Source organism: Brachyhypopomus gauderio, chromosome 19 (assembly GCF_052324685.1).
Source record: "Brachyhypopomus gauderio isolate BG-103 chromosome 19, BGAUD_0.2, whole genome shotgun sequence".
In the NCBI taxonomy this organism is placed as follows: Eukaryota; Metazoa; Chordata; class Actinopteri; order Gymnotiformes; family Hypopomidae; genus Brachyhypopomus; species Brachyhypopomus gauderio.
Window position 1 is genome coordinate 3,162,208 of NC_135229.1, and position 25,135 is coordinate 3,187,342.

Here is a 25,135-nt window from a genome sequence, read left to right on the forward strand (position 1 = left end):
ACAGTGAACTGAGGCCTCTGCGAGGAGCGGGAAACGCAGAAAACAAAAGTAGAGAACAAGTCTCTGAAAATACCAACTAAAAAACACACGGAAGCAATAACTCAACGTGTCTGCACAAACGAACAAAACAAAGAAACCAAAGAACCAAAAACACACGGAGGCTATAACTCAACGTGTCTGCACAAAACAGGAGCACAAACGAACAAAACAAAGAAACCAAAGAACCAAAAACACACGGAGGCAATAACTCAACGTGTCTGCACAAAACAGGAGCACAAATGAACAAAACAATGAAACAATGGTACAGGAAGGAAACAGCGAAGGAAAACGTGAGGTAGGCCAGGAAGGGCGCAGGAGAGAGACTCGAAGAGTAACAGAGGAAAGATTAAACAAACGAGAGAGTAACGCACTAGAGAAGAGCAGTATACCGGCTGGCAGTACGAGCGAGAGGCAACGAACAACTCAGCATTGAGGCACTGCTACTGTGCCTGTTAAATAGGGGAAGGCACAGCTGCAGGTCCTCACCGCTGATTGTGTCTCGTTTGCGCATTCAGTCTAGCACTCCTTCTAGTGGCGACCGTGGGGAAGGTTCTGGACCCAGCCCTGACAGACATGGGTAGAGTGCGCCCTCTTGTGGCGATAGGGGGAACGGTCCTGGGTCCAGCCCTGACACAATCAGATGTTTCTTATGGAGGAGGACATGTTTACACTGCTGTATTTATATGTGTTTGTTCAGCTCCTGCGGTGTCTGTGTTGGGGAGCAGAGTGAGTGGAGAGGAGGGGAGCAGCGTCAGTGTCCAGTGTCTCTACAGTGCTGCATATCAGAATAAACAGAAGCAGTGGTGCAGATCTACAGACTGGAGCTGCTACACAGTGGGGAGGACTTACACATCCCAGAATTCAGCAGTTTGGATCGGGGAAGGAATAAGATCCTTAAAGGTGGAGATGACTGGACTGAAGAAGAGTGATGTTGGCTGGTACTGGTGTTCTGTTGTAGATGTACAGGTCACTGATGCACTCACAGGTATGTTTGCATGCACGTTTGTGTTTTAATGTAGTAATTAAATGGTGAAATTATATGTTAATGACCAACTAATCCTGTGTCTGAGGTGTGATAGTAGATTTAGTCCTAGTGTACAAGAGTAGAAGTGAGTCAGTTTTTTTCTCTTTCATATTTGGTCTCTGTTGTGTCCTGAATGCAACATTTTCAGTATGGAGAACAGAGCAACCAGAGACCATCTTATTGAAAAATGTTCTCAGTGATACCAGAATATGACTGAAAAGTAATTTTTTCATTCTTTCCTCATAGTGACAACAGCTGTGACAATGACTGCTGACAATGAGAAAACCAGCATCAAAGAGACCAATCCACACACCACTCCAGGTACCAGAACATATAGTGTTATGCCCACAGGAATAAGTTGTTTGATGTTATGAACCATGCTGGTTAGGTTGGATAACTATTACTACACTATCCATATACATTATTACACAGACTTACATTTTACAATCCGCTAAACACAACTGTCATCACATTTCTCATTTGACAAGGCAGCACAAAGCTTTATGTCACCATCAGGTTGCTGTTTACACATCACACTTGTTTCTACAGTCATTCCTAAAACACTGAATGTGAAAATGCCGTTTACAATGAGTACAGTTTGAACATAGGAAAAGGCTACAGGGATGTGATTACATTGATTCATGTCTCCACCATGATTCTTACAGAAATAAACATAGCAGCAGTCATTCTCATTACACTGATACGGACACTTACTGTTTAATAATACACACACACACACGCACACACCTGTGCACACAATACAGTGATTTTGTTTTTTAGAAAATTTGAGTTTAGCTCTTATAAATGCTTTTAGAATTAATTTGTTAATTCTGTTCTACTTTAACGACATCTGTGACTGCAGTTTCCAGCAGTGAGGACAGCATGTAAGTTCATTTATCACTTTCCTATATTGTACTGAAGACAACAACTGAGGTCCATCACATGACATATGTTAATTGTGATACGTTGCATTTGATGCGTTTACTATGGTGGTAGTTTATAGTCCAAATGTAGACATTCATTTCTTGATCCTTGTTTAATATACTTTTCATTTCTGTTACTCACTCCATATTTTAATGCTTTTCTATAAATCTACAGTTTAAAACAGTACTGTTTCAGTGAGTACTGTATAAGTTTTGTCAGTTCTGTTAATTCTGTTAAAGAGTTCATTTTAAGTTTCTGGTTAACAACCTCACACCTTCTTGTCTACTATCTGGTTAACACCATAACACCATATTCTTTTCTTTTTTTTTGGACAAAGTGTCACATTTTCTTCTACAGCTACAACTCACATGAATACAACTGAAAACAAAGAACAAACCCAGGAAAACAAGTAACTGAAGATTAATTGCTGATCACGTCTACAGATCTTTCCAGTGTCCATAACATACATTTATTGATGTGCAAAAACACATCTATGAGAGATAAATGTACTGCCCATCACTGGTTACACTCCACAGTGATGTAAAATACAGGATGAATACTCTCTAAATATACTGTCCTCTGATTCATTTAGTAAGAAATGACTTGTGCTAACAAATATGTCCCCTCCTCAGGGACAAAAAGATCACAGTCATTTGGAGTCTGATGGGGGTGGGACTTCTGCTGCTGACCGTTCTGGTTTTCTGCATCTGTATGTCAATAAGGAAGTTTAGTAAGTGTCCCTGACGGGGGTAAGACCTAAAGACACTTGAAGCTATTGCTATTAAAAACACATTAAAACATCCTGAAAGGTTGCTTTGATTTTAGTTATTGGCTTAAGGTTACTGGATTAAGTACTCATCATTTCACTGTAAACATGAACACTGCACTGGTCAGTCATGGGTCACATCTATCAATGGCATCGGCACAGTCAAGGGCAAGCCAGACCATCTCCTAATTGCTTGTACAGAATTATCTTTGGTAGAAGCATGTAACCAGGATACAAAATATAGGTGAAATATGTAAACATCAAATTACACATCCATATATACTGACCGGCTGCTTTATTAGGTACATCTTGCTAGTACCGAGTTGAACCCCCTTCTGCCTTTAGAACTCCCTTAATCCTTGTGGGGTAGATTCAACAAGGTACTGGAAATATTCGTCAGAGAGTCTGGTCCATATTGACATAATAGAATCACACAGTTGCTGCAGATTTGTCAGCTGCACATCCATGATGCAAATCTCCCGTTCCACCACATCCCAATGGTGCTCTCTTGGATTGAGATCTGGTGACTGTGGAGGCCATTCGAGTACGGTGAACTCATTGTCGTGTTCAAGAAACCAGTCTGAGATTATTTGCGCTTTATTACATAGCGCATTATCCTGCTGGAAGTGATGCTCAATTGGTACTAATGCGCCCAAAGTATTCCAGAAAAATATCCGCATCTCCATTGCACCACCACCACCAGCCTGAACCGTTGATACAAGGCAGGATAGATCCATGCTTTCATGTTGTTGAAGCCAAATTCAGACCCTACCATCTGAATGACGCAGCAGAAATCGAGACTCCTCAGACCAGGCAACGTTTTTCCAATCCTTTATTGTCCAGTTTTGGTGAGCCTGTGCAAATTGTAGCCTCAGTTTCCTGTTCTTAGCTGACAGGAGTGGCACCCGGTGTGGTCTTCTGCTGCTGTAGCCCATCAGCCATGTTGTGTGTTCAGAGATGCTCTTCTGCATGCCTCGGTTGTAATGACTGGTTACTTTGAGTTACTGTTGGTGTTCCATCAGCTCGAACCAGTCTGGCCATTCTCCTCTGATCTCTGGCATTAACAAGGCATTTGCATCCATAGAACTGCTGCTCACATTTTCTCTTTTTCTGACCATTCTCTGGTTGTACGTGAAAATTCCAGTAGGTCAGCAGTTTCTGAGACCAGCCCATCTGGCAGCAACAACCATGCCACGTTCAAGGTCACCTAAATCACCTTTCTTCCCCATTCTGATGCTCTGTTTGAACTGCAGCAGATCGTCATGGCCATGTCTACTTGCCTAAATGCACTGAGTTGCTGCCATGTAATTGGCTGATTTGACATTTACATTAATGAGCAGTTGGACAGGTGTACCTAATGAAATGGCCAGTGAGTGTATATAGCACAAGTGCCAGTGATTAGCATGTGGCTGCGGCAGGCTTATCACTAGCAGCATAACTAAAGGGAGGGGCCTGCAGGTGACCACAGTCATGAGGGCTCACTGAGCCATTGCTTTCCACCCAAGTCATTATCACAACTAGAGTGAACATGACATGGCTGGATGACAGCATCAACATCTCAGATTACCAGAAGACTCAATGACTGGGGGCCTCCGAGCTCCACATCTTTACATTTATAATATTAACTGAATTGTCATGCATTATACATTCATGGATAAAAGCAGGTCCAGGAATAACCTTGTTGACAGTGTGTTTGTAACATTCCTCCATGATCTGATTTCAAAGTTTTATGACAGAATAGTTTTGTACAATATATGTCCATCTCAGCTGCATCTCAGGTGAGATCAGCGCTGGTTCACTCCTATGAACCACCTTTGTGGTCTTCAGTTTCATGGGTGTAACTGGTCCTTTATTAGCTGACCTATTTCAGAGTGCAGTGTGGCTCTAGACATCTCTGAACTGATCTTCACTTTAACATTGGACATAAATCCTTCCTGCTCAGTACAGAGACACAGACAAATCTTTGTAAAGCAGTGTGTGTGTGTGTGTGTGTGTGTGTGTGTGTGTGTGTGTGTGTGTGTGTGTGTCTGCAGACTCAGAGAACATGAGGACGCTGAAGCACATTGCTGTAAAAAGTGGAGATTCTGTCACTATTCCATGTTTTTATGATGAATCCTATAAATCAAACAACAAATACTGGTGTCATGGAAACTATTGGTCCTCTTGCACCATAGTAACTTATACAAACACACGTGGAAGCACATCAGTTATTGATCATCCAACCCACAATATGTTTACTGTGGAACTGAACAGACTGAACACTGATCACTCTGGATGGTACTGGTGTGCTGCTGAAATTGGTGGTAAATATAAACCAGATGATAAGGATTATTTGTATCTGACAGTTAGTGCAGGTAAGAAATCTCTCTGTATTAAATAGAGACTTTGCTGACTGTTTGTAAGGCTTCTATCAGATGTTTCTTATGATGGAGGACATGTTTACACTGCTGTATTTATATGTGTTTGTTCAGCTCCTGCGGTGTCTGTGTTGGGGAGCAGAGTGAGTGGAGAGGAGGGGAGCAGCGTCAGTGTCCAGTGTCTCTACAGTGCTGCATATCAGAATAAACAGAAGCAGTGGTGCAGATCTACAGACTGGAGCTGCTACACAGTGGGGAGGACTTACATATCCCAGAATTCAACAGTACAGATCAGTGATGATGGGAAAACATCCTTCAAGGTGGAGATGACTGGACTGAAGAAGAGTGATGCTGGCTGGTACTGGTGCTCTGTTGGAGATGTACAGGTTCCTGTTCACCTCAATGTCACTGATGCACTCACAGGTATGTTTACATGTACCTTTGTGTTTTAATGAAGTGATTAAATGGTGAAAATATATGCAGATGAACATGTAAAACATGACAGCACTGACTAGAGACAGAATAACTAATCCTGTGACAGTGATCCTGAGAAGTGCATTTATTTAGAATTTTGACACTGCAGTTATTATACTATGAAATACATGTAAGCACTGTAAGGACCACAAATATAACTGGTCTTTCTAATACTGGCATGTTGCAGTAATTTCTGGTCTCTCTATTACTATTGACATGTAAGCAGTGCTGTATCACAAGTTTTGTTAGAAATCATCAGGTGGTCAAAATTGACCTTCTCTCATTTTTAGATTTTGATCACAGCTCCATCACTCTGGACACTTCTGGTAGCTGCACATGTAGGCTACTGGTTTTTTTTAATGAGAATTTTGCTATTTTGGGTGATTATAAAATATATTTGTTAATTCTGTTCCACTTTAACGACATATGTGACTGCAGTTTCCAGCAGTGAGGACAGCATGTAAGTTTAATCATCACTTTCCAACATTGTACTTAAGAAAACAACTGAGGTCCATCACATGGTATCTGTTAATTGTGAATATGGTCCTGACTCAGAGTGGAACTGCTGTGTTATACGTTGCATCTGATGTGTTTATTAAGGTGGTAGTTTATAGTGTCCAAATGTAAATATTTATTTCTTGATCCTTGTATAATATGCTTTTCCTTTCTGTTACTCACTCCATATTTTTAATACTTTTCTGTAAATATGACTTTACATGAATTTCTACAGTCTAAAACAGTACTGTATCAGTGAGTATCTTTTGTCAGTTCTGTAAGAGTTCATTTTAGTTTTCTGGTTAACAACCTCACACTTTCTTGTCTACTATCTGGTTAACACCATAATAACACCATATCTTTTCTTTCCTTTTTTTAGACAAAATGTCACATTTTCTTCTACAGCTATAACTCACATGAATACAACTGAAAACAAAGAACAAACCCAGGAAACCAAGTAACTGACGATTCATTGCTGATCACTTCTACAAATCTTTCCAGTGTACATAACATACATTTATTGATTTATTGTCACCTCTACAGGGAAGAAAGGAAAACAGTCGTTTGGAGTCTGATGGGGGTGGGACTTCTGCTGCTGACCGTTCTGGTTTGTAGCATCTGTATGTCAATGAGGAAGTGTAGTAAGTGTCCCTGACGTGGATAAGACCTAAAGACATTGAAGCTATTGCTATTAAAAACACTTTAAAACATCCTGAAAGGCAGCGTTAATTTTAGTTATTGTACTCTTATCACTTCACTGTAAACACGAACACTGCACTGGTCAGTCATGAGTCACTCACAGGATGGTTGCGAGAGTTTGTAAGAGTGTTGCTTAAGTGTCAGTGTCTGTACTATAGAAGACTGGACTGTAATTGAAAATATCCAGCAAAGCAAATGTCCTTTGGTCAACACTGACCACTAACACATTCAATGCAAATTATTTGTGTCAAACTAAGCAACAGAGGGGCTGTAGTGTCTAGTTTCACTTACAAACACAAACCCCAAAATTGATAAATACTCATCAATAAGTGTTTCTAATAAAGTGGCTGGGGAGTGTAGTTTAACTGGCTATTAACTAACTGACATTATCTAACTATCACTTCAATCACATCCAGAAGTACCAAGGTCAGCCGGCTCTGCAGAAGCAGACACACACACTGCAGCCTCCACGGTTAGTACTGAACTTCATGTGTGATCCCAGTCATTGTACTGATTAGCTGAAAAACAGCAAGTTCTGAATTTCTTCTTAAAATGCTCTCCTGCTCTTTCAGTCTGATGATACGATGCTGTACAGTTCAATTGGTTTCAAGTCAAAGAAGTCAAAACAAAGGAGCTTGGAGAAGGTCTGATTATTCTGAAACTTAGTCATTAACACAAACATATCAATATTATTATTGTTGTTGTTTAGAGGGTCTGATGAGATGCATCATTATTTGATTGTGTGTGATAGCTAACAGTACAGTATAAACTGGCTTTAGTTGTTTGTAAGAATGACGTATAACGCTTAACTTATAAATCCATATTAAGTATCTTGGAGATGTTGTGGAGCTTTTAATAACCAGCAGTTGTGCTGATGAAGACTTTGGCTGACCTTCATCTTTCACCTCTCCCCTGTTCCAACAGCCTCCAGATGCTCATGATGACATCATCTACAGTTCTGTTGCTAACCATTAAAATTTGTGTGTTGGTCCTATCATTGCTCACCAAGCGGACAGTAAGTACTTTCAATTAACAAAATCATTTGATTTTATCCTTCATCTGAACAACTTCTCCAGTAATTTAGGTTCATTTCCAATTATTACATCATTTTAATTTAAACACTTTGGGGATCTGTAGGGTATCAGATTTGTTGTCAAAATACTAAAACTGTTTTATAAGGCAGATATAGACGTGAATATAAGAGAGCAGGGCAGTTATGGGGTGTAGTTCTTTTACCACCCTGCTTTCAAAATGTTTAACATGACCTGACAGGGGGCGGGGCCTTAGTGATACGGCACAGTGGATTCAGTGACTTCAGTGACTTTAGCTGGCCTGTGAACTTGACTTAGGAGATTGTCATTTGAATCTTTCCAGCAAAGCATTACTGCTGGAAAATCCACTTAATGATGAATATGACTGACAACCGTGGAATGACATCAACTTACAAAAAATCTCAAGAAGTCCCTCAGGATCTCACACAGTTCCAGGCCTGCAGTAGTAGTCAGTGTGCCTAAGTTGACATCTCACTGTCACCTGAATCCCGCCAGGTCTCATACACCAATCACGTCCCCTTCCAACTCCAGCCCACAATCACCAGTTCACTCATTATTATTTACACCTGTGTCTCATTTCAAACTGTTTAAACCCCAAAGGGTCCTGAGTTCAGTGTTTCACATTGATGGTCTGAGACGCCTCCTCACTGATGAGAGTCCAGTGTGTCTCCCCTCTGCTGTAATCACACCTCCTTTACTCTCTTAATTAATTAAACGCTGCATTGTTTTTCTCTCTCTATTCATTTTTGTTGTAATTGAATTAGGAATTACTATTAATTAATGACAACATTATTGCTGTGTTTGTTTTAGGTATAAAACATATTTGTAATTTGTTTGAAGATTTTGTTTTGTCCAAAGCTTTGGTTAATAAAAATGATTATATGTATTAAACTTCTGAATCTTCAGAAACTACTAAAACCTCAGTGCACATTTTCACAGCAGTACATTGTGCACATGGCATTGTGGCACAGAAAACAGCCAGAGAGACATTCAGAAAAATTACAGAACTAAACATAAACCTTCAGTTTAATATCAAATGTGATAAAACAGCCTCAGACAAAAGCAGAAATGAAAGAAGCATAGAAGATATACAGGAGAGGAACAAGAATCCCTTCAACATGAAGCATTGGTTTACTGAGTACTGTAGTTCAGTAAACTGCTAACTAATGCATCATCTGTTTCTCCATCTAAAGCATGGATCTGTCATGTTTGTGTGGGTTTCAGTAGTTGGAGCAATATTGGTATTTCTGGTTAGCAGTGTAACCTGCACTCCAGGAATTTTGTCAAGGATGTTGTGACAGGGGCATATGCATTACATAATGGAATGTGACATTTCTAAAACATTTTAAGTTTGATGCAACAACAGTGAGTTAAAACGCTAGGATGGTGATTTCCATGCAGAGGATGAATGAGAAGTTAATTGCTTTTGTACATTTTCCCAGGTCAACCTAGGGCCAGGTTAGGCAGATCTTTCACAGATCTCATCAAGGGTTGTGCTTTCATATATCTCTGAAGGGCCTTCAGTGCTTGTTCTCTGCAAACCCAGTAGGTATCTGACAGCCTCATAAGTTCCACAGTGTGTCCTCGTGTATTCAGTCACTGCTGCAATCTAACTAAAGCAGCATGATGCTTTGGGGAGACACTGCAAAAGGCATCCAGCTTCTCCACGAGGTTGAAGAAGGTTACATAGTATCAACACTGACCAGAGACAGAATAACAAAAATGGAGTGTGTGATCATGGGGTCGCTGCAATTGCCACAGTTTCTGCCACAGTGTGATCTTGGGACGAATGATTCCATTCGTCTTCGTCGGATGTGAGTGTATGTAATATGTGCTGATGTGCTGATGCTTGTTGCTCATCTTTGTTGAGTCTATTCGTCTGCGTGTTGTGTTTTCTGGAGCTAAACGTGCTATTATCTGTAAATAAAACGACGATATTGGAACTGCTCTCTCGTCTCGGCATCCTGCTTCACTCACACTCGATACAGTTAATGGGCCATGGGCAGTCATGTCCTGGTGGTAGGGAACTGGTCTTGTGACTGGAGGGTCGTGGTTTCGATTCCCAGACCTGAGGCCATGACTGAGGTGCCCTTGAGCAAGTCACCTAACCCCAACTGCTCCCCGGGTGCTGGGCTAGGGCTGCCCACCGCTCTGGGCACATGTGATCCACAGCCCCCTAGTAATCACTAGTGTGTGTGTGTGTGTGTGTGTGTGTGTGTGTGTGTGTGTGTTCTAACTGCACAGATGGGTAAAAAGCGGAGGACAAATTTCGATTGCGGTGAAAAATCACAATTGACAAAATATGGCACATTTACATTTATTTTTTACATTTTACATTTAAACTACTGAGATACATAAACAAGGACAGCTGAAAAGAAATTCATGGCACCAACATTAACCTGAACAAAGCATCAGCAAGAGAAGGATACACAAGGAAATAAATAACAAAACTAGAAACACCTGAAATCAATAAAAGACAGTGAGGAGATAAACCGAGGCATGAAAAAAGGAATGAGGTACTTAGAAAAACAAATAATGACCTGACTGGCAGGTGGAGGCGGGACCAGACATGATAATGAGAGAGCAAAAAATGTGAGAAAAATGATGTGAACAAAAAGCACATGACCAAGTGTCTGGCGCAGGAAGTGTGTTTGTCATTTGTGTCCTGCAGCAACTGTTACATGTGCTGTTACTCTCTCATGGATTCTGTCGTTCTCTTTGTGTTTCTCCTCTGTATCTCAGGTAAGATCAGCGCTGGTTCACTCCTATGAACCACCTGTGTGGTCTTCAGTTTCATGAGTGTAACTGGTCCTTTATTAGCTGACCTATTTCAGAGTGCAGTGTGGCTCCAAACATCTCTGAACTGATCTTCACTTTAACATTGGACATAAATCCTACCTGCTCAGTACTGAGATACAGACAGTGATATTTGTAAAGCTGTGTGTGTGTGTGTGTGTGTGTGCGTGTGTGTGTGTGTGCATGCGTGCGTGTGTATCTGCAGACTCAGAGTGTATGAGGACGCTGAAACATGTTGCTGTAAAAAGTGGAGATTCTGTCACTATTCCATGTTTTTATGATGAATCCTATAAATCAAACAACAAATTCTGGTGTCATGGACACTATTGGTCCTTTTGCACCATAGTAACTTATACAAACACACGTGGAAGCACATCAGTTATTGATCATCCAACCCACAATATGTTTACTGTGGAACTGAACAGACTGAACACTGATCACTCTGGATTGTACTGGTGTGCTGCTGAAACTGGTGATAAATATAATCCAGATGATAAGGATTATTTGTATCTGACAGTTAGTGCAGGTAAGAAATCTCTCTGTATTAAATATAGACTTGCTGACTGTTTGTAAGGCTTCTATCAGATGTTTCTTATGATGGAGGACATGTTTACACTGCTGTATTTATATGTGTTTGTTCAGCTCCTGCGGTGTCTGTGTTGGGGAGCAGAGTGAGTGGAGAGGAGGGGAGCAGCGTCAGTGTCCAGTGTCTCTACAGTGCTGCATATCAGAATAAACAGAAGCAGTGGTGCAGATCTACAGACTGGAGCTGCTACACAGTGGGGAGGACTTACACATCCCAGAATTCAGCAGTACAGATCAGTGATGATGGGAAAACATCCTTCAAGGTGGAGATGAATGGACTGAAGAAGAGTGATGCTGGCTGGTACTGGTGCTCTGTTGGAGATATACAGGTTCCTGTTCACCTCACAGTCACAGATTTAGTCACAGGTATGTTTGCATGTACTGTTTATGTAATTAATTAAATAGGAAAATGATGTCAGGGAATCTTTAAGACATCACAACAGTGCCTAGAGACAAAACAACAAAATTTTATGGAGAATGGGGGGGTGTTCCAAGAAGCGGGTTAAGCGAGAAAACCCGGGTAAGTTAACTCAGAGTTCACGGAAACTCGAGGTTTTCCGTTCCAGAAACCGAGCTTAGAGAGAACTGGAGTCAGTTACTATAGCAACTTATGCTCTGAAGCTAACCTGCTCGCTGGCAGGTTAACTTGGACCTGACCCAGAGTTACAAACACGTCATCATGACGTGTCCTTTCCTCGAAGATCATGTGGATATTGAAACTCAGTTTATTCGCTGAGTTCTTCGTCGGGAACGCCTTATAAAACCTCGAATAGACATAAGCCTACTATCATTTTCGGATTATTTTTTTTAATGAACGTTATCGTTTTCAGCACAATCCATTACTTACATCAATAACTTTATTATTATAATAACATTTCAAATATTACACATCGCGGATCAGCCCTAAATTCTCTCCAGATTGTTATATATCGGTCTTCGTTTTTTGGTAGTGGAAGTTTTCTTTATAGTGTAGGAGATGCGGAATCTGTCAGCAAAGCTACTGTATGTCGGTCTGTCCGAAAACTATGTCCGGCATTAAAATGACTAGTGCCCGGTTTTGTGGTGTTTCCTGGGATTAAGCCAGTTATGGAAATCAAAGAGGAATTTCACAGCATCATTGGTTTGTCTTTAATTCACACGGACAATAAAGAAATTAAGCAAAGGAGAGGCAATATATAATGAACTTCATTCCATTTACATTTTAAGGATTTCCTAGAGTGATTGGCTGTATTGATGGAACCTACATGCTACCTATTCCAGCACCATTAGAACATGAAAATTCATCCATAGCATTAATGTACAGGTACTAACCTTTATAATCCTTTAATGAATAATGTACTTATCTTTAATGGTAACAAAAATAACGTAGCTATTGTAACTGACCGTTCTTCCCATCAAGATCATATGTGATGCTTCCCACCTCATCACAAATGTTGAAACCAGATGGCCAGGATCCGTGTATGATTCCACACTGTACAACAAATCTGAACAGAGTAGGCCTGCGGTAGTTTTGCTAGTTGTTCACATGCAGTTTAATAGTTAAATCATTGCAAACCCTAGTGTGATATAGGACATGACGGCCTCCTTCATGGAGACAGAGGGTATCCCTGCCTGTCCTATAGGCCTACCTTAGGTCTACCCTATTCAGATCCTGCACCTGGACCACAGTCCCGCTACAATCAGGCCCACAGCAAAACCAGGGCAAGAATTTAAATGACCCTAGGAATCCTCGAGGCCAGGTTCCAGTGCCTGAAGGAGGTCAGAGTTACCCCTGAGAGGGTGTGCCACATAATAATGGCATATGTGGTATTACACAACATTGCAACCATCCAGGATGAGGGACAGCCTACCATCTCTGACATGCCCACAGATGAGGAACCTTAAATGCATGTGGGTGACAACAGAGATGATGGAGTTGTCAGAGACTCCATCTGCAATCATTGCTTTTCACATTAAATCATGCACCACCACCACCCACCTCACCATCCACCCTGTAACCTTTTAATATACATTACAGTCACATTCACTGTAATGTTTCATTATTTCATTTTTCCTGTAAATAAATATATTTTAGAATATATTTTAAGAATAAGATATAGTTATGTTCAGCCATACCACTTTGTACTATATTCTAATACTTCATTTTTATCTGATGCCATATGTGTTTCACACCACTCAGATTAGATCTGGAATTAGTAAGTGTTCAATTAAAAAAAATATTTAAAAACTCAATACAGTATTATAAATTTGGAGAATATAATAATATAATCGCACCCTTCTGCTAAATATAAAAATATCATTTTCACTCACGCATTAACTCTGTTGGCAATTTTTTGACATGCTGACTGCCTTTCTCTAGCAGCTACCGCAGTATTACATTTAATAATATCTAAATATTAATTTATTAATATCATTAATACTTCAAGCTACAGTGGTGTGAAATACGATGCTCGGCTGATTTTCGCGTTTAAGTCCATGATAAATCCTATTTATCTGCGTTCCATTAACAATGCCTTTCATAGTTACGCGTGAACGCGCTTCTGTCTGTGTCAACCTACTCAGAGTTGAGCGACCCTGATTACTTTAACTCCGATCAGCCATTTTGGAACCGAAAACTCTGAGTATGTCAGCTCGGGGTAAGACAACTCAGAGTTCAGGGTTAAGTTTAGAGTTTGTTAACCCCGCTTTCTGGAATACCCCCCAGATGTAGCAACCAGATCACATCTTACTGAAAAATGTTCTCTATTCTGATACCAGAATGTGTCTGAAAGATGAAGTTGTTCATTCTTTCCTCATAGTGATAATAGCTGTGAAAATGACACCTGACAATAGAAAATCCAGCATCAGAAATATCAATCCACACACCACTCCAGGTACCAGAACAGATAGTGTTGTGACCATAATCACACGGTGTTTGATATTACTGTGTTGATTTGAGATTTCATGCATCAAGCTGCTTAATCTCTCCTCATACTGACAGAGGCACCTGACAGGGAGAGCCAGCATCAGAGAGACCATTCCTGTACACCAACACATACTGATCTTACAATGGGAACAATCTTACAAACTTCACTTTCTCACAGAGCTTTAAAGACCTCATGAAGCTTCTCACACCTCAGTATCACATGTGGGGTTTTACTGTTTGTGTTCTGCAGTGACACAGTCGGAGAATCTTATTAACAAGATAACCAGCATCAGAAAGACGACTCCACAGACCACTCCAGGTACAATCAATACTTATTTATCTATAATTTATGTAGCCAGGTAATGTTTTTTTCTGCTATGTTCGATATCTATTACTACAACAACCATGTTAACTATTTCATTGACTTATTTTAAACACAAATGTCATCACATTTATAATTTGAGAAGGCAGCACAAAGCTTCCTGTGTCATCGTCAATTTGCTGTTTACATGTCACACTTGATTCTACAGTTGATCCTAAATCACTGAATGTGAAAATACCATTTACAACAAGCACAGTTTGAACACAGGAAAAGGCTACAGGGATGTGATTACAGTGATTCACTGAGTAGAATGAGATTTATTATGGGCAAGTCCAGTATCATAGTCAGATACCAGTATAGAATGGTCCAGGGTCAATTTGCCAACATATATAACAGGCAGAGACACATTGAACAAAACGTATAACAAACAAGCTTACAAAAACACAATCTAAAGATAACAGAAACAAACAATGAACATACCACGAAGGCTGTAAGACTGAGCTATGGACAATGACCAGCAAGGAACACAGGATATATATTCACAAGACTAACGAAGAACTAGACACAGGTGTAACTAATAACCAGAGGCAGAGGACTAAACCAGGAGGTGTGACAACTGGAATGAAAACACTGAGCATATGGTGAATGAAAACATGATTGACAGGTGAAGGCGGGGCCAGACTGTGTTCCTAAGTAGCTATTGTAAGACTTGAACAAATATAACTCTGACAGGGCTGAATCTTAATAATCTGCCATTTTATGTTTTTACTCAAGATAAGGTGCACAGGAAGTGATGCGTTGTTGACGTCTCAACAGTTCGGCCCATTGTGATTCATCGATGATTTGTTTTATGTTTCAGAGATGTCGTGGAGTTCTGCATTTCACACAACTGAGCCACTGATGTACGATTGTTGTGGCTGAAGATTGGTGATAATCTTGTGGTGATAAGATTGTTGCCCATTCTGTTGGCATCTTAAATCAAGATTAAATTTTTTGTACCAAGTGTGTACCATGAAATGCATCTTCAAGCACCTTCAGCTGTTTATTCCTGGTCTAACTACAGTGTCTTGTAGATAACTAAACTTTATCCCTTCATATTAAGTCGAATATTATTGTTGTATTAAGAAAAGCTCCTGTTTTTGCTATTGTAATCCTTTTCTGTGTCTAGTCACCCTGGACAGACTACAAAATATTATAAAACTAATAATTTTAATGAGATAATGGTCTCAGTTCTCTTTTCTGACAGTCTGTTCTTCATATATTTCAACACTGTCATGTTTTTTGTTCTACTTACTATAGTGAATGTGAACATGTGCTATATGAATAAATCTTCATTATCAAAGTTGTCCCCCCCCCCCCCATGGAGGACAACTTTGTTTTTATGTACGGATCAAATGATAACAATTATGTATAATATGCGTAGTAATATGTGTAGTTTTGATCTGCATTGTTAAAAAGGCCTCGTTCCCATTTGGCTATCGGAAGGGAGATTGAGCCATCAAATTTTAACAATAATTTATACATTTTTGATAATAATTTAGGAGTACAAAGATTTAATTCAATTGTTGATATTCAAGAAATCTACTGTTGTTTATTCCTGAAATGTGACAAAGTTTCTGTGACGGGCAGGGTGAGCGAAACAAAAAGGAAGCGATCACGCCAAGTCTCAGGGAAAGAGGATGGTTTAATAGAAAAAGTGCGCAAACCAAAAACCCGTGACTTGATCCAAATGACTGTTGTACAGTCTGACAGCGTAGTCGCTCTGGAAAAGAGCTTCTGCTAAATGCCATAAATGTAAATGTAAACAGCGTGTGGAAGGAAGGACCTGCGGTATCTCTCCTTCACACAGCGCGGGTGCAGCAGCCGGGCACTGAAGGAGCTGCTCAGTGCTGACAGTGAGTGGTGCATGGGGTGGGACAGGTTCTTCAACATGTGCTTGAATTTGGTCCTGGTCCTCCTGTCTCCCACCACCTCCACCGGGTCAAGATGGCCCCCCAGGACAGAGCTGGACTTCTTGATGATTTTGTTCAGTCTCTTCCTGTCAGCAGTGGAGATGCTGCTGCCCCAGCAGACCACTCCATAAAAGATGGCTGATGCCACCACAGCATCAAAGAAGGTCCTCAGGAGCACGCGCTCCTCTCTAAAGGACCTGAGTCTCCTCAGGAGATACAGTCTGCTTTGACCCTTCTGGTAGAGTGCAGCTGTGTTGTCAGACCAGTCCAGCTTGTTGTTGAGATGAACACCCAGGTACTTGTAGGACATCACCATCTCAATGTCCATTCCCTGGATGTTCACTGGTACAGGAGAAGAGTGTTTGGCCCTGCGGAAGTCCACTACCAGTTCTTTAGTTCATCTTATGTTCATATGTAGAGCTGCTCTGATATCTTAACACGTCTTATTAGGTTTGTATAACTCGTGTTTCAACATGTTGTTTACCATTATTTTAAATGTTAACACATTGTCCTGATGTTAGATGTAAGAGTCATGCCTAAAATACATGTTTGCATCATGAGTGATGCTGTATATATGGTTTTATTGACTATTTTTGTGGAAATTTACAAATGTGTAGAATGTGCTCCAGTAACTACAGATTTTAATTAGAATCAATATTAAATAATGTTTATATCGCCTTGAAAATGCTAAATTTTCTTCGGCTTGCACCTGACGCTCTTCCGGCCTCTTCTTCGTTTGTGTCGTGTCACTCGCGTGCTTCGGCGCGCGTGTAAAAACACTGGCTCTGATTGGCTATCATCACGCTGCCTTAGCCAATCGCTTACTGACTTGTTAAGTTAAACGGGTGTTACACGGAGAACTGACCAATCAGGATCTGTTACTCCTCACTAGCCTGGGCAGCGGTCCGCTCGCATTAGTATATCGATATATAGTAACGCACCGCTTTTAATGACCAGTAACGTCAACGGCGTTGTAACGACAGGAAAAGTAAAGAATTATATTATTCCGTTACTGACAAAATGACGCCGTTACCTAACGCCGTTATTTTTAACGGCGTTATTCGCAACACTGGTGTTTACATACAAACACACATACATATACATACACTATATACAGAGGAACGAATGTGAGAAAAAAAAGAACATGACTCAGACCAAGTGTGTGGACCCCGACGCAGGAAGTGTGTTTGTCATTTGTGCCCTGCAGCAACTGTTACATGTGCTGTTACTCTCTCATGGATTCTGTCGTTCTCTTTGTGTTTCTCCTCTGCATCTCAGGTAATATCAGCGCTGGTTCACTCCTATGAACCACCTGTGTGGTCTTCAGTTTCATGGGTGTAACTGGTCCTTTATTAGCTGACCTATTTCAGAGTGCAGTGTGGCTCCAAACATCTCTGAACTGATCTTCACTTTAACATTGGACATCCTACCTGCTCAGTACTGAGATACAGACAGTGATCTTTGTTAAGCAGTGTGTGTGTGTGTGTGTGTGTGTGTGTGTGTGTGTGTGTGTCTGCAGACTCAGAGTGTATGAGGACGCTGAAGCACGTTGCTGTAAAAAGTGGAGATTCTGTCACGATTCCATGTTTTTATGATGAATCCTATAAATCAAACAAGAAATACTGGTGTCATGGATACTATTGGTCCACTTGCACCATAGTAGCTTATGCAAACACACATGGACGCACATCAGTAATTGATCATCCAACCCACAATGTGTTTACTGTGGAACTGAACACACTGAACACTGATCACTCTGGATGGTACTGGTGTGCTGCTGAAATTGGTAATAAATATAATCCAGATGATAAGGATTATTTGTATCTGACAGTTAGTACAGGTAAGAAATCTCTCTGTATTAAATATAGATTTACTGACTGTTTGTAAGGCTTCCATCAGATGTTTCTTATGATGGAGGACATGTTTACACTGCTGTATTTATATGTGTTTGTTCAGCTCCTGCGGTGTCTGTGTTGGGGAGCAGAGTGAGTGGAGAGGAGGGGAGCAGCGTCAGTGTCCAGTGTCTCTACAGTGCTGCATATCAGAATAAACAGAAGCAGTGGTGCAGATCTACAGACTGGAGCTGCTACACAGTGGGGAGGACTTACACATCCCAGAATTCAGCAGTTTGGATCGGGGAAGGAATAAGATCCTTCAAGGTGGAGATGACTGGACTGAAGAAGAGTGATGTTGGCTGGTACTGGTGTTCTGTTGTAGATGTACAGGTCACTGATGCACTCACAGGTATGTTTGCATGCACGTTTGTGTTTTAATGTAGTAATTAAATGGTGAAATTATATGTTAATGACCAACTAATCCTGTGTCTGAGGTGTGATAGTAGATTTAGTCCTAGTGTACAAGAGTAGAAGTGAGTCAGTTTTTTTCTCTTTCATATTTGGTCTCTGTTGTGTCTTGAATGCAACATTTTCAGTATGGAGAACAGAGCAACCAGAGACCATCTTATTGAAAAATGTTCTCAGTGATACCAGAATATGACTGAAAAGTAATTTTTTCATTCTTTCCTCATAGTGACAACAGTTGTGACAATGACTGCTGACAATGAGAAAACCAGCATCAAAGAGACCAATCCACACACCACTCCAGGTACCAGAACATATAGTGTTATGCCCACAGGAATAAGTTGTTTGATGTTATGAACCATGCTGGTTAGGTTGGATAACTATTACTACACTATCCATATACATTATTACACAGACTTACATTTTACAATCCGCTAAACACAACTGTCATCACATTTCTCATTTGACAAGGCAGCACAAAGCTTTATGTCACCATCAGGTTGCTGTTTACATATCACACTTGTTTCTACAGTCATTCCTAAAACACTGAATGTGAAAATACCGTTTACAATGAGTACAGTTTGAACACAGGAAAAGGCTACAGGGATGTGATTACAGTGATTCACGTCTCCACCATGATTCATACAGAAATAAACATAGCAGCAGCCATTCTCATTACACTGATACGGACACTTACTGTTTAATAATACACACACACACACACACACGCACACACCTGTGCACACAATACAGTGATTTTGTTTTTTTAGAAAATTTGAGTTTAGCTCTTATAAATGCTTATAGAATTAATTTGTTAATTCTGTTCTACTTTAATGACATCTGTGACTGCAGTTTCCAGCAGTGAGAACAGCATGTAAGTTCATTTATCACTTTCCTATATTGTACTGAAGACAACAACTGAGGTCCATCACATGACATATGTTAATTGTGATACGTTGCATTTGATGCGTTTACTAAGGTGGTAGTTTATAGTCCAAATGTAGACATTCATTTCTTGATCCTTGTTTAATATACTTTTCATTTCTGTTACTTACTCCATATTTTAATGCTTTTCTATAAATATCTGAGATGAATTTCTACAGTTTAAAACAGTACTGTTTCAGTGAGTACTATATAAGTTTTGTCACTTCTGGTAATTCTGTTAAAGAGTTCATTTTAAGTTTCTGGTTAACAACCTCACACCTTCTTGTCTACTATCTGGTTAACACCATAACACCATATTGTTTTCTTTTTTTTTGGACAAAGTGTCACATTTTCTTCTACAGCTACAACTCACATGAATACAACTGAAAACAAAGAACAAACCCAGGAAAACAAGTACCGGAAGATTAATTGCTGATCACGTCTACAGATCTTTCCAGTGTCCATAACATACATTTATTGATGTGCAAAAACACATCTATGAGAGATAAATGTACTGCCCATCACTGGTTACACTCCACAGTGATGTAAAATACAGGATCAATACTCTCTAAATATACTGTCCTCTGATTCATTTAGTAAGAAATGACTTGTGCTAACAAATATGTCCCCTCCTCAGGGACAAAAGGATCACAGTTATTTGGAGTCTGATGGGGGTGGGACTTCTGTTGCTGACCGTTCTGGTTTTCTGCATCTGTATGTCAGTGAGGAAGTTTAGTAAGTTTCCCTGACGGGGGTAAGACCTAAAGACATTTGAAGCTATTGCTATTAAAAACACATTAAAACATCCTGCTTTGATTTTAGTTATTGGCTTAAGGTTATTGGCCTAAGTACTCATCATTTTACTGTAAACATGAACACTGCACTGGTCAGTCATGGGTCACATCTATCAATGGCATCGGCACAGCCAAGGGCAAGCCATACCATCTCCTAATTGCTTGTACAGAATTATCTTTGGTAGAAGCATGTAACCAGGATACAAAATATAGGTGAAATATGTAAACATCAAATTACACATCCATATACACTGACCGGCTGCTTTATTAGGTACATCTTGCTAGTACCGAGTTGGACCCCCTTCTGCCTTTATAACTCCCTTAATCCTTTGTGGCGTAGATTCAACAAGGTACTGGAAATATTCGTCAGAGAGTCTGGTCCATATTGACATAATAGAATCACGCAGTTGCTACAGATTTTTCAGCTGCACATCCATGATGCAAATCTCCCGTTCCACCACATCCCAATGGTGCTCTATTGGATTGAGATCTGGTGACTGTGGAGGCCATTCGAGTACAGTGAACTCATTGTAGTGTTCAAGAAATCAGTCTGAGATTATTTGCGCTTTATTACATAGCGCATTATCCTGCTGGAAGTGATGCTCAATTGGTACTAATGCGCCCAAAGTGTGCCAGGAATATATCCGCAACTCCATTGCACCACTACCACCAGCCTGAACCATTGATACAAGGCAGGATGTAGAGGTCTGCACTCCCGCGGTAATTCCGCGGGACCCGTCAGAATATCTTGCGGCGCGGGACAGAATGTAATTTTTATTGGCGGGAGCGGGAGTTTAATTAGTCCAGGCATTGCGGGAGCGGGACCACATATACATGTAGAAAAATCCCACAAATTAATAAATAGTCTAGAAAATTATAATAATAACAACGCAATGATTTCCATGCATAAGGAACAGGACGAAAACAACTAATCATTCAGTAAGTAAGCAATAAACTCATTCAAAATATTGGCTAAGAAACTGATCACGTGAACATGAAGTGGGCGTTATTTTTCATTTTGATACAGAAATGGCAGAGACTGGTTAGACGGTCAACCAGTTTCAGCTGTGGAAAATTCAATTAAAACAGGTGAATACACCACAATTAAGCCAATTACAGGAAAGTCTGATGTATGGAGGTCATATTCCATTGTAATTAATGGAGATGGAAATCGTCTACCATTTGCTTGTTGTGATAGATATCAGAAAGTGTTGGTGTACGTCACCTGACGGCATGTGTTTGGACTGTGGTAAGAAATGGGACAGCGCAATCCATCGCTATATTGCTGTTTTAATAAATACATATAAATAAATAAATACAAATTAAGAAAATTTCAAGTACTAAATTGAATTAATTCAATTCATATTAGGATTGCGGACGGGGGCGACAGAATTGTGTATGTGGCGGGCGGGTGCGGGATTAAAACAAGCAATTTTTTGGTGGGAGTGGGCGGGAGCGGGACTAAAATGGGCGGGAGCGGGACTAAAAAAGCAGTCCCGCGCAGACCTCTAGCAGGATAGATCCATGCTTTCATGTTGTTGATGCCAAATTCAGACCCTACCATCTGAATGACGCAGCGGAAATCGAGACTCCTCAGACCAGGCAATGTTTTTCCAATCTTCTATTGTCCAATTTTGGTGAGCCTGTGCAAATTGTAGCCTCAGTTTCCTGTTCTTAGCTGACAGGAGTGGCACCCGGTGTGGTTTTCTGCTGCTGTAGTCCATCAGCCATGTTGTGTGTTCAGAGATGCTCTTCTGCATGCCTCGGTTGTAACGACTGGTTACTTGAGTTACTGTTGCTGTTCCATCAGCTTGAACCAGTCTGGCCATTCTCCTCTGACCTCTGGCATTAACAAGGCATTTGTGTCCATAGAACTGCTGCTCACATTTTCTCTTTTTCTGACCATTCTCTGGTTGTACGTGAAAATTCCAGTAGGTCAGCAGTTTCTGAGACCAGCCCATCTGGCATCAACAACCATGCCACGTTCAAGGTCACCTAAATCACCTTTCTTCCCCATTCTGATGCTCTGTTTGAACTGCAGCAGATCGTCATGGCCATGTCTACTTGCCTAAATGCACTGAGTTGCTGCCATGTAATTGGCTGATTTGACATTTACATTAATGAGCAGTTGGACAGGTGTACCTAATGAAGTGGCCGGTGAGTGTATATAGCACAAGTGCCAGTGATTAGCATGTGGCTGTGGCAGGCTTATCAGTAGCAGCATAACTAAAGGGAGGGGCCTGCAGGTGACCACAGTCATGAGGGCTCACTGAGCCATTGCTTTCCACCCAAGTCATTATCACAACTAGAGTGAACATGACATGGCTGGATGACAGCATCAACATCTCAGATTACCATACCATTACAAGACTCAATGACTGGGGGCCTCCGAGCTCCACATCTTTACATTTATAATATTAACTGAATTGTCATGCATTATACATTCATAGATAAAAGCAGGTCCAGGAATAACCATGTTGACAGTGTGTTTGTAACATTCCTCCATGATCTGATTTCGAAGTTTTATGACAGAATAGTTTTGTACAATATATGTCCATCTCAGCTGCATCTCAGGTAAGATCAGTTTCATGGGTGTAACTGGTTCTTTATTAGCTGACCTATTTCAGAGTGCAGTGTGGCTCCAGACATCACTGAACTGATCTTCACTTTAACATTGGACATAAATCCTTCCTGCTCAGTACAGAGACACAGACAAATCTTTGTAAAGCAGTGTGTGTGTGTGTGTGTGTGTGTGTGTGTGTGTGTGTGTGTGTGTGTGTGGGTGTGTGTGTCTGCAGACTCAGAGAACATGAGGACGCTGAAGCACATTGCTGTAAAAAGTGGAGATTCTGTCACTATTCCATGTTTTTATGATGAATCCTATAAATCAAACAAGAAATTCTGGTGTCATGGATACTATTGGTCCTCTTGTACCATAGTAGCTTATGGAAACACACATGGAAGCACATCAGTTATTGATCATCCAACCCACAATATGTTTACTGTGGAACTGAACAGACTGAACACTGATCACTCTGGATGGTACTGGTGTGCTGCTGAAATTGGTGATAAATATAATCCGGATGATAAGGATTATTTGTATCTGACAGTTAGTGCAGGTAAGAAATCCCTCTGTATTAAATATAGACTTGCTGACTGTTTGTAAGGCTTCTATCAGATGTTTCTTATGATGGAGGACATGTTTACACTGCTGTATTTATATGTGTGTGTTCAGCTCCTGCGGTGTCTGTGTTGGGGAGCAGAGTGAGTGGAGAGGAGGGGAGCAGCGTCAGTGTCCAGTGTCTCTACAGTGCTGCATATCAGAATAAACAGAAGCAGTGGTGCAGATCTACAGACTGGAGCTGCTACACAGTGGGGAGGACTCACACATCCCAGAATTCAACAGTGTGGATCAGGGAAGGGATAAGATCCTTCAAGGTGGAGATGAGTGGACTGAAGAAGAGTGATGCTGGCTGGTACTGGTGCTCTGTTGGAGATGTACAGGTTCCTGTTCACCTCACAGTCACTGATGCACTCACAGGTATGTTTACATGTACCTTTGTGTTTTAAATGGTGAAACTATATGTCGATGAACATTTAAAATAAGACAGCACTGACTAGAGACAGAATAACTAATCCTGTGTCTGTGGTGAATGTCCTGAATGCAGCATTCTTAGTATGGAGAACAGAGGTAGCAACCAGAGCTCATCTTACTGGAAAAGGTTCTCACTGATACCAGAATGTGTCTGAAAGATTAAGTTGTTCATTATTTCCTCTTAGTGACAACAACTGTGACAATGACACCTGAGAGTAAGTAAACCAGCATCAGAGAGACCAATACACACACAAGTGTTACATGTCTTTCACAGTCTTCCATTTAAAATACTTAACATTGTTCTACTCTTCCTATTTTTAATATCATTTGTGTTTCATCTTTATAATCTAAATAACTTTTGTAAACTTGTTTTTAAAGGTGCTATAGATAAAACAATTATTATTATTATTGTTATTCATCTCCAGAAACATACTAAGGAAGTGATTCACTCAACAAATCCATATTTCACTATTACTTTTCCTGTCATAAATAAACAATGATTGTTGAGCATAATATTTAACTATGTAATGATTTACACAATGAACAACGAACGATTCAAACAATGTATATAGGAGACAAAACAAAATCCAGTGTTTTTTGACCTGCGAGATATGTTAATAGCATTGTTTATGTATATGCATTTTACATTCATTATTTGTTGTATGTTTGAATATGAACATGTGCTTGTTCTGTTCACCATGTATTGGAACAGTTTGATGGTGGATTGAAAGAGAGTGAAGTGCAAGCCCAAAGGGGAGAATAAATCTATCAGTAACAGAAGAACCAAAGTGTTGTGTATTTCCTGGAGGGAGTGAAATCTATCACTGCATATTGTAAATAACAGCAGGACTGTCAGTATAATCAGGGGTGAAGCACCCAGATGGATACTCTAGAAGGATACGACCCCAGATGGACCCAGATGTAGATGAGGGAGAGGGGGGGGGGGGGTTGCGAACGTAAAATGTTACCGGATCGAGGCAGACAGTTCCCGGAACACACGCTTCAAAATTAAAGAGTTCCCGGATCCTGTTCCGGGAGGATCCGGCTCAAATTAAGCCCTGGTTATATTAATAAAGAGAACATCGTTTTCTGACAATATCTCCTCTTTCTATATATAAATATATACAATGTA

The 25,135-nt window shown here is 40.4% G+C and overlaps 3 protein-coding genes across 3 annotated transcripts; all 3 read left to right on the plus strand.

The window, feature by feature from the left end:
- Nucleotides 1-782: 782 nt before the first annotated feature.
- LOC143483085 (uncharacterized) lies at nt 783-9,801 on the plus strand. The gene is made up of 14 exons (XM_076981801.1): nt 783-1,024; nt 1,310-1,384; nt 1,926-1,947; nt 2,325-2,396; nt 2,620-2,717; nt 4,787-5,107; nt 5,225-5,533; nt 6,023-6,044; nt 6,459-6,536; nt 6,623-6,686; nt 7,195-7,250; nt 7,351-7,422; nt 7,703-7,793; nt 8,431-9,801. The coding sequence occupies exons 1-14, from the start codon at nt 946-948 to the stop codon at nt 8,455-8,457; spliced, it is 1,386 nt and encodes a 461-aa protein (XP_076837916.1). The 5' UTR covers nt 783-945; the 3' UTR covers nt 8,458-9,801.
- On the plus strand, nt 9,620-15,545 carry LOC143483332 (polymeric immunoglobulin receptor-like). The gene is made up of 6 exons (XM_076982175.1): nt 9,620-9,644; nt 10,573-10,587; nt 10,832-11,152; nt 11,269-11,577; nt 14,367-14,435; nt 15,298-15,545. The coding sequence occupies exons 1-6, from the start codon at nt 9,620-9,622 to the stop codon at nt 15,357-15,359; spliced, it is 801 nt and encodes a 266-aa protein (XP_076838290.1). The 3' UTR covers nt 15,360-15,545.
- Nucleotides 15,546-18,361: 2,816 nt separating this feature from the next.
- Nucleotides 18,362-24,750, plus strand: LOC143483290 (polymeric immunoglobulin receptor-like). Its single transcript, XM_076982115.1, has 7 exons — nt 18,362-18,634; nt 18,920-18,994; nt 19,543-19,564; nt 20,252-20,349; nt 23,207-23,527; nt 23,644-23,949; nt 24,189-24,750. Exons 1-7 carry the CDS (start codon nt 18,556-18,558, stop codon nt 24,224-24,226), a joined length of 939 nt encoding a protein of 312 aa, XP_076838230.1. The 5' UTR covers nt 18,362-18,555; the 3' UTR covers nt 24,227-24,750.
- Nucleotides 24,751-25,135: the final 385 nt, after the last annotated feature.